Source organism: Tursiops truncatus, chromosome 1, assembly GCF_011762595.2.
Source record: "Tursiops truncatus isolate mTurTru1 chromosome 1, mTurTru1.mat.Y, whole genome shotgun sequence".
Lineage (NCBI taxonomy): Eukaryota > Metazoa > Chordata > Mammalia > Artiodactyla > Delphinidae > Tursiops > Tursiops truncatus.
In genome coordinates, this window is record NC_047034.1 from 78484628 (window position 1) to 78497433 (window position 12806).

The window sequence follows — 12806 nt, forward strand, 5'->3', positions numbered from 1 at the left end:
AGTTAGGGGGAGGATGACCAATAGCAGTTCTGGAACACCACCAGACCACACAGGTTCTAACAGCGGTGGACCAGGACCCTGTATTTCCCTCCTACACTCTAAAACTATCTTTAACTTTTCTGAAGAATGTTTCCATTTAAGAGCACTAGGCTAGAAATGAGACCTCAGTTATTGTTCAGGGACTGTACTTTCTGGACCTGTAGATTTGCCCTCACCTTAGCATAATTATGGGTGGGCTTAAACAATTCAACATTTACTGACTCATTAGTCCATTTGTAAGACTTACATGTGATTAAACAGATATAGGAGTAATATGATTAATTTTTTTAAAAATCTGAGTCTATAAAATTTTTCATAGTCTTTCTCAAGCTTACTTAATGACTCATCTGCTTGAATGGACTGAGTACCAAACACCTAGAGAAACAGAATTCTCTTCAGTCAAGCTCTCAATTATCTCCGTCTTCTACAAAATGATTTCCTTTACTCTCTGGGTAATTTTTTTGGTTGCTTGGTTCATACTCATTTACATGACTGCTACTGTATTCAGAGAAACCAGACTTGTTCCAGTGTAACAGAGCAGATGTAGAATACTGCAGTAGCTTGTGGTAAGGAATGAATAAAGCAAGGTGTGATTGATGTCTGTCCCACTCACCAGACTGTAATGCCCCCAAAGCAGGGACTCTTTCTTTTACTCACCTATACCAGTGCCTCGTATAAGACCCAATAAGTGTTTTGAGTAAGAGAGAGAAACTTAAGGGACATTTTGAAGAGGGCAAATACTTAGTCACATGTATTTCAAATAAGAGGATGATCAGTGAACTTTCTCTCTTGTTTTAAAGCTGGTAGTCTTCTATTTTAATAGCTAAGAGATTTGGTAGCAAGGAGAGAGAAAGAAGAAGCCCAATGTATAAATTACAGAGGAACATTCTATGGGCAGTTAGGGTGAAGTTTGGTGTGCTAGTTTCATTTTTCATGGAAGGGAGAAATCAAGTGGAAGGAAGCAATGCTGTTAATGTGAAGAGGAGGATGAAGAATTTGAAGGGTTGGTTAGTTAGTAATAATAGTTAGCAAGTTTAGTTAGTAATAATGCCACCCGATATTCAGATAGCTTTTTATATTTATTTCTACCTTACTCATGATGTGGCACTTATAACAACCTAGAAAGGCAGGCTGGGCAGGTGCAGTCAGCCTCATTTTACAGATGAGGAAGCTACTTCAGAGTTCGTAATTTACCATGTATTAAATAGCTTATAAGCAGTGAGGTTGGAACTTGACCCGTATCTTCAGACTTTTAAGTTCAATATTTTTTCTTATGTCCCCCCCACCACGCTGATTTTCCCAAGGGGGAAAAAAAAGGAATTTAAGTTTAATTAGGTAGTCTTTTATCTGTTCTTCCCATTAATCTAGCATGGAGCTGGGGAAAATCTAATACCCTTTTTTTTTTATAACGAGTAAATAGCTGTTCTGAGTAGACATTTATCTTCACTGGGATTTTATTTCATGAAAACACTTTGAAATACTTGTGAGGTAACTATGAAGGCATGTCATTGGCATAATGAGTCATTTTAAGTGTCTAACTATGCTTGAGGCAAGAGAAGACAGAAGATTGGGGGATTTTTATATGGTGAGTCTTGGGTTGACCAGCTGCTGCCTATTGAATTGAAATAATGAAGTCAGTCTGTTCTGATGACCATGCCCTGTGGAGAAGAGCAGATCACACCATCTGTGTGAGCATTTATCATTTTCTCTGTTCTTGTCTTACTAGGTTTTGAAGGGGTCACCTGTGAGCGGAATATTGATGACTGTCCTAATCACAAGTGTCAGAATGGAGGGGTTTGTGTGGATGGGGTCAACACTTACAACTGCCGCTGCCCCCCTCAGTGGACAGGTATGTACGATGTGACAGATCAGTCAGAATGGGGCATAGGTTGGTAACCAGTGGCAGTCTGTTATTGAAGTGGGCGTCTTTTACAAGGGTCTCTGCGCTACATCATTGGGTATAGTGCTAACCCCATATGTTCCCCCATGTTCACTTGAAGGAAGAAATATTTTCATGGGTATTTATTGGGCAGGTGCTGTGGGAGATACGAGAAAGAACGTTATTGAAAGACTCTGACGTTATTACCTGGTAGAGCAGCACATTGCCTGGAACATAGTAGATGCTTATTAAATATTTGAGAGGAAAGGAACATACTTAAATGCAAAAATATAAATGTTCTTACCATATACACACAAAAAATGGTAACTGTGTGAAGTAATGGATGTGTTAACTGATTTTATCGTGGTAATCATTTCACAATACATATGTATATCAAATCATCATGTTGTACTCCTTAAACTTACACAAATGTTATGTTAAATATAGCTCAATAAAGCTGGAAAAGAAGAAGAAGCTACAACTTGTCAAGTTTTGGTGTAGTATCAAAGAATATTCATAATTACATGAAAAGGTTATTAAAATGCTCTTCTTCCAACTAAAAAAAAAAAAGAAAATAAATTACGCAGGCTGCGAGAGTTCAGAGCTTATTGTTTGTTCACAGACAGAAATCCATCTCATCTTATTGTCATGTCCTATAATTATGCAAAGGGTTGGGCAGGTCCTCTTGATGACATTATTTTTACGACACCCATCTCCATTGCTATTTTTTCCTTTTTTGTATCCCTTTTTGCACACAGATTTTTCTGCCTCTGACATTAGAAGAGTAGTCTTGCTTAAATTTACAACCTCTTGGAAGCTTCTAATGTTGTCTTAAGCAGATTTTCCTCTTATTTTTGAAATTGAGTTTATGCAGACATTTGGTTCCAATTTCTGTTTATATCTATTTATCTAACTGAAAGTGGAGACAAGTAAGAACTGGTTAAGTGATTAAAACTGAGCCTTTTTGAGAGAAGTTGATTGATTTAATGTGGAAACCCAAGAATAAGTTAACGTTATAAGGAAGAAACTCCAGTACCAGTGAAGGATTGTGCCCAGCAAAGGAGTCTTGAAATTGGATTGCTGTTGTTACTACCGGATATTCCTTAGAGTCTCCGAATTGCCTTCCCTCATCTGCAGCAGCTAATTATTTAGAGTACTCTTTAGAGCCGTAGACTTAGGAATAGAAAAAGATTAAAAGGGTTTAAAACTTCAATAATACGATTTCCTGGAAGGGCACACATTTCTGCTTTTAATCCCCAAACTGTCTTTTTTTTTTTTTTTTTTTTTAAGATACTTTCCCACTGGGTTTCCCTAAAATTGGACTTCCCCTAGAATTTCTTCTTGATTTCTTGATCCTAGGACTTTACTCCCAACCCTCTGCTCTTTCTGTCATAGTCTCTCTTCTCTTTAGCTTTTGCCATTTCTCTGGTGATTTTTTTCATAGGCCATTTTTTTTTCCAACTTAAAAAGATTACTGTAAAGTTAATTATGTGACAAATAGTAACTGGAAAGATTTGAATTTTTCTCTTTTTAATGATCCTCACAGTGGTATTGGGCAGGATGAGATACTTGTTAGGAACTTGACCCCCTTCTAATCTCTCCCTTGCCCTGTGGGAGAGAGTGGCTCTGTGTGGTACCAAGGCTCCTGATGCCAATGAAGATTAAATGATAATTGTGATTTCACTGCTGACTTTTCTTTGATAGCACACTCAGTTTCCTGCTTTGGTATTAATTAGGAAGGTCCAATCTTGGGGGAAAGTTTCCCAGTGAAATGATATTTTACCAAAATTTCTTGCCCCAGGGTGTTTAGTAAATACCTTTTTCCAATGAAAGCCCTTTGAAGATGTTTCTTTTTCCATGTGCTTTTGTATTTTTTCTAGAGGGGATGGCAGAATTGATAATTCAATGTGTCAATGTGTCAGTATTTATTTCTTTTGATCTGCTGTCATTGAAAATACCCTCAGTCTTTGGTTTCCCACCACAGGTTTCCTTCTTCTTTTTCACCAATGCCAATCTTTGACTTCCAGTGACAGCCTTGTTTTTTTTTTTTAACTGTCCCGATGACCAACAGGGTAAAGTCCAAGGTCCTTCCTTCATTATGTGAAGTCCTCCCTGGCCTCAGCCCCATCTGCTTCTTCGGCGATAAGAACAGCGTCCTACATCAGCCACGCCCTATGTCCTTGTTCACACTGTTTCTTTTCTTTGGATTTCTCTTCTCCTCTCCTCTCCCTATAGTCCTCACCATTTTTGCCTGCCTGGCTCAGATCAAGTGGGTACCACCTTCAGGAAGCACCCCCCCCCATGCCCTCTCTCTAGGCTGAGCTAAGTGTTACCCTCTGGGCTCCCTTACTACCCCATACATTCCTCTGTGATAATGCTCACCACATTAATATTAGCATTATTATGTGCTTGAGGTGAGGGAATGGGATCACTGAACTGTTGATGACGTCAGTTACCAGAGCGCTTTACAGACCTTTGTTGTCAGTAGCATAGAGCTGAGCTGTTCCTGATCCCAGCCCCAACCTCATTCTGAGAAGAATAGAAAGAAAATTTTGGGTTGTAGTGTTCCTATTGATATTGACATTAGAGCTGTAAATAAAGTCACATTAGTATTTTCTGCCTTATACAAATTAAGGAAATGAATGGGGCTGGGAGCTGAGAGTTAACCAATGTTTATTAGCACCCAAATACTGAGCTAATTACAGTGTTTTATTTTATGTAATCTTCACAATAACTGTATGAGGAGTAGAGTTTTTTGTTTTTTTTGTTGTTTGTTTGTTTTTTTTGCGGTACGCGGACCTCTCACTGTTGTGGCCTCTCCCGTTGCGGAGCAACAGGCTCCGGACGCGCAGGCTCAGCGGCCATGGCTCACGGGCCCAGCCGCTCCGCGGCATGTGGGATCCTCCCGGACCGGGGCACAAACCCGTGTCCCCTGTATCGGCAGGCAGACTCTCAACCACTGCGCCACCAGGGAAGCCCTGATTACTGTTTTTGACATCATATTTTACATCTTTCTGTGTTTCCATTAACTACTTCTTGTGGCTTTAGATGATTTTACTACTTTTGTCTTTTAACCTTCCTACTAGGCTTTATAAGTAGTTGATCTACTACCTAGCCCAGTGCAGAGTGGTTTTACCTGACATGGTTGTCTAGAATAGTACTAATTTGTGCCTTCAAAGGCTACCACTCTTCTGGACAAACTAAAGCCCAGGGGGAAGAAAGAAATTGGTGTTGGGAGTTGGGCAAATGGTTTACTTTTTTTTTTTTTTAATAGGAATCTTGTTATAGAGATAAGTCGGTAGTTGGATGTTCCTTTAGGATATGTATGTATACCTAAGGATTTGAGGAAGCCTGAGCACAAATGTCTTGACTATTACTGTCTTTGGCTCCAAGCCATCTTATGAGAGAAGGTCTGCTCTGGCAGATATCCACTTAAGAAAAAAAGTTACAAAAGGTCCCCAAATTAATTGAAGCCATGTAGATTAATGTTTTGTCTACATAGGTTGTTATTTGAATTTTCCTTTTAAAGGTTCATTTCCTTCAGAATTAAAGTTGACTCTAAAGTCAACTCACAAATTCCTCTCTGGCTGCTTTTGGTTTTGGGTTCACTCGTAGGGCAGACATGATTTATTTTCCTGTGCAGAACCCAGAAATGTAATTTCAGCTTGGGCTTGGAATAGTGCTTTGGGACACTAAGCAGAAGTGAACAATGGAAGTTAGGTGGACATGAGTCAAATGAAACCAATCACACTTTCTCTCAGCTCTCCTTTATAGCATGATGAACCTAACGTGTTAGTTAAGATTTCCTTTGCTGTCAATTGCTCCAACTTCAGCAAAAATTTTTGGCACAAATCACCAAGTACATACTGCCAGAGGTGCTCTCTGGGAATGGAGTCTTTTCATGGTGGTATTTTGATTTTGAACTCAGTGCTCCTATTTCAGACTTGCCTCTAGTTGGTGCAAGTTGTTCTCTAGAATGAGGCTTTTCTCAAAATCACTTTTCTGTATTTTTAATACTATAGAAATGGAGCGTTTTGGTGAGAGTGGAAACTAAGTATATCTGGGACTGCAAAAGTTTTTTCATCTGTAGTCTGCATGGAGGAATGGAAAAATGCATCTCCCGTTTCAGTTTCTCTGCTGTCAACTTGATTGTGGGGATTTGAAAATAAGCCTGTTTTTTTGAATTCTGCTCCATCCCCCCAACCCAACCTCAGTTTGCTATCATTTGAGCAGACTGCCGGAGTGCTAACCTAAAGCACTGTCATCCCAGAGGTCTCAGAGCTAATTAGTGGTTGTGTTGGTGGGAACAAGGGTGAGTGGTTAGTGTGGCCCAATAAATGCAGGAGGTGAGACTGAGGGATCTTTTCTGCCCTCGTGTTCCATGACTCAATGTCTGGCTTTTGCTGCATCCCAGGAAAGATCCAGTTTCATTTCATGACTTTTCAAGCCCTCAGAGAATGGTTGTAAGGTAGCTTCAATAACAGATATTTACTGATTAACTTACAGTTACATACTATGCTAGATGCTATAAGAGACACAGAAAAGAAATATATCAATTCCTCATCTTTGAAGAATGGTCAAATTCACTAGGAAGAAATAAGGAAGTCAACACATAACCACAATAGGAGTTAAAAAGTAGGAATGATCATGAGTTTGAAAGAAGCATGGATAGGAATTGGGGACCATCTAAGTCAGGGGTACCCAACCCCCAGGCCATGGACTGGTAGCAGTCCATGGCCTGTTAGGAACTGGGCCGCACAGCAGGAGGTGAGTGTCGGGTGAGCGAGCGAAGCTTCATCTGTATTTACAGTCGCTCCCCATCACTCTCATTACAGCCTGAGTTCCGCCTCCTGTCAGATCAGCAGCGGCATTAGATTTTCATAGGAGCATGAACCCTACTGTGAACTGCGCATGGGAGGGATCTAGGTTGTGCCTCCTTATGAGAATCTAATGCCTGATGATCGGAGGTGGAGCCAAGGCGGTGATACTAATGCTGGGGAGGGGCTGCAAATACAGATTATCATTAGCAGAGAGGTGTGACTGCACAGAGCCCATAATAAATCAGTTGCTTGTAGACGCATATCAAAACCCTATCAGTGAGTGGCAAGTGACAATGAAGCTGCATCTTATGGAGTAGACTGGACATAAGCAACACACTTCGGGTGTCACTGTCTCCCATCATCCCCAGATGGGACCATCTAGTTGCAGGAAAACAAGTTCAGGACTCCCACTGATTCTGCATTATGGTGAGTTGTATAATTATTTCATTATATATTGCAATGCAATAATAATAGAAATAAAGTGCACAATAAATGTAATGTGCTTGAAACATCCCAAAACCATTCCCCCACCCTCTGGTCCTTGGAAAATTTGTATTTCAAGAAACCGGTCCCTGGTGCCAAGAAGTTTGGGGACCACTGATCTAAGCACTCGTTTGGGTGAGGGGGGAGATTGAGAAGAGTTAACATCTATTTTAAAATCTGAGTAGTGGGAGAATGTGGGGACTGTTGACAGAGATAAAGAAATAGGCTAGAGATGGTGGTGAGTTTGAGGTGAGTTTTCCAAGTGAAAACATTCAGCAGTAAGACCTAGGAGGTCAAAATGGAGGTAGGGGCTAGAGACTCAGATTTTGAGTCTTATTTTTGGTTTCCTTGGAAATGTTCAAGTCTGTAAGGAAAGTGTGCGAACTGAGAAGGCCAGAGGGTCTGGATCTTAAGTCTACACTTAAGAAAATTGATGAGGAAAGGGATCCAAAGAATGAAGGTGAGAGAAGGGGACGTGTAAGAGTTCGGAAGAAGCTCTGCCATTATAGCATCACTGAGTCGGGGTGCATTTTAAGATTGTACCTTTGACTCAACTCTATATGCCTCTGTTATAACGCCTGCAATATTATACTGCTCTTACTGTTTTATATGCTTATTACCTCACCTAATACACTCTCAGCCTCTGGGGAATTGGGAACTGGCCTTACTTATTTTGGCATTCCCAGGACCAATTTTAACAAATGATGGTTATTGAATGAATGACAACCTGGAGACTCAAATCCAAATGATAATTGCAGAGAGTTAGTCAGAATTTTTGAGGTCACTGGAAATCTTCTAAAATGGAGTTTCTCCATAAAGGAGAGAAGAAAGCCAGATTGCAAGAGGTTAAAGAGAAAAGTGGATATTGAGGGAGGAGTAAAAGGAGGAGTGGGAATAAATCACTTATTCAAGATTTTGTACAGGTAAAAAATGGGGGGACAGAAAGAGAGAGACGGGGCAGCAGGGCAGTAGCTTTAGGGACAGAAACTTCATTCATGTGACTAACCATAGAACCTTGGCTAGACAAAGAGTTAAGGCAGCTGGAAAGGGGTTGGTTAGTGAACTGGGTTATTTAGGAGTGGTTTACTCTTTCAAGTTGTAGTGGGGAAAAATTAAGTGAAATGGTTGTTGAGAATGGGAGGGAAGGGAGATTGGAAGTTATATTCAGAGAGTGGAAGTACCAGTTTGAGATCTTGGAGTTGGAACAATGAGTGTCTTATAATGAGATCCAGAATGTGAGTCTGTTTGTGATAATGAGTGGATGTGGAGGTCTGTTGAGTTGAGAAAAGTAAGAACTCTTGGCTCAGATGACCTTATTGGTCCTCAACCCAGATGTTGATTTCATGGGAGATGGGAGAGCACAGAATGAGAGGAACATAAACCATGTGCTTAAGTAATTCAAGGAAGTGGAAGTTGGTCCACGAGGACAATAGAGGTGAAATGATTTAAATTATATTTAGTGTTTTTTTAATTTTAAAAGATATACATGTTTAGAATAATTTGGATTTGCATTCATCTCTCTACTTTTTTCTGTCAAAAATGAAAGTATATCCTTTTCTGTAAGGTAAGGAATGAACATATTTCTCTTAATCTTCTCCTCACTCTCCAGGTTTTGTTCATGTGATCTGGGATTTTAAAATTTATATTATAGTATTATTATTACTGAAATTTAAAGTCTTACCCATGTTCTTTAAAAATTATTGCTATGTATACTGTTTTAAAATCCAATTTATAACACTTTAGGCTTAGTTCTCTGTATAAGTTGTTCTATGCTAACTACCAGTACATTTATATCACAACCTTCTCATTCCTGAGTTTTGTATTTTCATTTACTTTTTCAGTCAAATGAGTATATCTTTGAGAATTTTTTTACAGAAAAGTGACATGTTGGCATATCCTCAGAGCTCTTGTATATTTGAAAAATATTTTTTTAATTTAGTTGCCTTCATACACAAATGGCATTTTGTATAGATACTGAATTCTTGGGTCACAAATTACATTGTTATGAAGTTCCTAGATATTGTTCCTTTGCTTCTTGTAATGAGTATTATAGGGAAGTCCAGTGTCTGCTCAGTCATTCTCTCTCTCCCTCTCTGTCTTTCTGTCTCTCCTTTCACCTCTCTCCTCCCTCTTTAAAATCAGAACTTTAACCAATATTGGTATAGGTATATTTCCTATTATTTTTTCCTAGTCTTTTCGAGCCCTTTGGATCTGCAGACTTAGTTCTATTCTCACCTCAGAAAAGATTATGTTTCTCATTTGTTTTTGTGTCTTCAGGAACACCTATTACCTTTACACTAGGTCTTCATTCTTCCTCATAGCTAAAATCTTTTCTCTCTATATTTTAATCTGCTTGTTTTTTTCTTTGCATTTCACAAGAGCTTCCTAAGTTTTGCCTTCATAAATGATTTTTCTTCATTGTCAGTTCTGTCCTTTATCATTTTCAATTCTGATTTGTATTTGAACGGCATTCTTATATTTGAAAAAAAAATTTTTTATTGGAGTATAGTTGATTTACATTCTTATATTCTTATAGTATTTACTCATTGCATCTAGGTCCTCTCTATTTCTGCCTTTGTCTCAGCCCACCCCATTTCATCAGAGTATGATGCCCTATATTTTCATTTCTTCTGAAAACCTACATGTGTATAAAATTCTTTAGAATACAGAACCAATTCTTTCTATGATGTACTAGTTGCTGGACGTGCACATTTTTCACAAGTATGCTTTTCATCTACATCTTAAGTGGTACCTCTACATCTTTTATATTGAAAAATGTTCTAATGGACTCCAGGTTGTTTTTTGTTTTACTCATTCTGCTCATTAGTAATGGCTTGCCCATAAATAGAGTAGATTGATTCTCTTTGGAACCCCTGCTACAGTTAGTTTCTTCTTCCAGGGAAGTGAGGGGCTCTTTATGTAAACTGTTTAACAGCCCGGCAGCCCAAGGAAGTGCGAGAGCCAGAGTGTGGACCTCCTGGCAGGGAGACAGAAGTGTGGTACCACTTTCTTCTCTGTGTGGAGGAGCCTCTGTGCCAGCATCAGCTGTCTGAATACCCGGCATTGACACGACCTCCATCACTCCCCTCTAGTGGCTGAGGCTGGATGCTCTTTAGTGCTGTTGCATCCGGAATTTGCCCCAGAAGCACCACAGACTTTCTTGTTGCTCTAGCGGCCACAGGAGCCCTGGGACTCCTCACTGCTTTAAATTGCTGTTGACCTGGAAGGATGGGGTGGAGTTCAGTCCATTCTCCCCGTAGCAGCATGGTGGGCTTTCTGAAACACAAATTGGGTTGTGTTGTTTCTTTGCCTAGAGTGATTCAGTAGGTCCCCCTTGTCTTTGGATAGAGTTCCAAGGCTCTGAGTATAACTCCCTCTCCAGCCTTATCTCCACGGATGCATGCCTTGTAATTGAACCACAGTGTTTTTTTTCATTGCCTCAAATAAGTCACATTTTGCCTTCTGTTCAAACCTGTACACATACACCTCCTTCTGCCTGAAGTACCCTCCCCACCATCCCTCTTTGTACACATCCTCTCACATATGTACACATTCTTACACAACCTGGTTAACATATAAAGTCCCTCTCTCTCTCTCTCTCTCTCTCTCGCTCGCTCTCTCTCTCTCTTTTTCTCTCTTTCTTAACAGTAATTTACAATTTATTCAGCTGTAATGCACTTATTCTGACTTTAAAGTAGCATCACGTGGCATACTTTTGAGTCCGTTCATGAGATTTCCATTGTACTTATCTCCGTCTGTTTTATAGATTTGTGCACTCTCTGGCACGAGGGCATCCTTCTGGGTTTGGAACACACAGCAGTGAACACATGGATAAAAGAACCTCAGAAATAGTTAAAGCAGGAGACGATTGTGATCTTAGAATATCAAGACATATGCTGCCATTACTGTTAATATTTGTATGATAAATTTTTGTTGTAAATGCAACCTTAGGTGGTTTGAAGGTGTAGTCTGTAGGAAAGTGAATTGTCAAAAAACCCCACACTGCCTTGCTACAGGCTGCCTTTAGGCCATAATCTTGGCTTGCCAATGAAACATAGCATCCCCCACTGGACCTGCAGAACATAGTTCTTCTCTGTTCTGCCCTGTGTTCCTAAGGCAATATGTATCTATTAGAGCACTTCTTACCCCCTATTATAACTATTTATTTGGTTGTAAAACCCTTACTTGTCTGTACGTTCTGGGTGCAATCCACAACTCTTTTGTTTACCATTTTAGTCTCAGGTCAAGCCTGGCATGTAGTATATACGTATTTGTTGAATGAATGAATGAATGGAGCATTAAATTTTCCAGTTTGTTCCTGGCCCAATTTCATGCCTCCAAATTCAGGGCTATTATTGGGTGCTGTCAGGGTCTCTTCTCCTTACTTCCCTGAGACACTTTAGTATCTTTCTTCAGTGTGGACCGGGTCTGTACTATGTCTGTAAATCTGGACTAATTTTGTATGATAGTATTACGTTTGACAATCAGTGTAAGCACTCATCACAGTGTCTAGTACCTAGAAACAGCTGAATAAGTCTATTTTTACTATTTGAAGTCAGTAGCACCATTAGGAAATAAAGGAAAGAGTGATTCTTTGCCTATTTACCTTCATGCAGATGGAGGCAACTGGACGAGGAGGACCTCTACTGAGGAGGTCTGCCCGCTGATGGGATGTAGTCTTTAGGGCAATCTTGGGTTTCAATTGAAGAAGTAAGGTACCCCACAATATAGAGTCACCCTTGAGACACAGTTGAAGGATTCAGGTCAAAAGGCAGGGTGAATTTGGTGTGGAATCAATGAGATGGAGTTCAGCAGCTAAGGAAGAGGGTGGAATGAGAGGCATGTGTATTGATGGGGGGATGTAAATAAGGGGGTGATGGGAAGTTTGGGAGTATGAATAGGATAGAGACACCCTAAAGGTGTGAGGGAGATGAGTTGAAAGATGATTATTATTTTGAGGTTAGAATGACTTAAGTGAGAGAAGACAAGAGCAGATCAAATTTGTTTAACAAATATTTTTGATTACTTCTCAAGAAATATTATTAGCTGGGCATGTGCTAAGTGCTAGGGATTCACTGATGAAGTAAATAGTACCACCCATTTCTCCATGGAACTTACAGTCTAGTAACACAGACATAAAGCATATTATCTGTAAGATTTTGAACTATAATAAATTTCCCACCTCGTGGGAAAAGTAGAGGTTATTAGCATATTAACAGGTAGAACTAGTTGAGTTTGGGGTAGGTATGTACTGTCTCTTTCAGCTGTGGACGGTGGGTATGAATTATTAGGGGATGGTTGAGCCTAAGAGTGCTCCAGGTACAGGGAACAGCTTGTGCAAAGACCTGTAGCGGGGAAAGATTGTGATCGTGTTGAGAAGGGATAAAAATAAAAAGCCAGAGTGCCTGGCACGAGTGGTATTTCAAGGGGAGAGACTGGAGAGGTAGGCAGAAAATGTAGCTAGGACTTAGAATTTTATCCTAAGTGTAATGGAAGGCATCAGAGGGCTTGAACAGGCAAATGGCAGAATCCACTGCACACGATGAGATTACGTTGGTGACTCTTTAGAAAAAAATAATTGATCA

At 39.8% G+C, this 12806-nt stretch overlaps 1 protein-coding gene across 2 annotated transcripts in view; it reads left to right on the top strand.

Moving 5' to 3' along the window:
* NOTCH2 (notch receptor 2) overlaps positions 1-12806 on the top strand; it is a 177736-nt gene that overhangs the window by 95664 nt on the left and 69266 nt on the right. For both annotated transcript variants that reach the window (XM_019919451.3, XM_019919449.3), the window contains exon 5: positions 1766-1888. In XM_019919451.3, coding sequence (XP_019775010.1) covers positions 1766-1888 — 123 coding nt within the window. The remainder of the gene's footprint in view (positions 1-1765; positions 1889-12806) is intronic.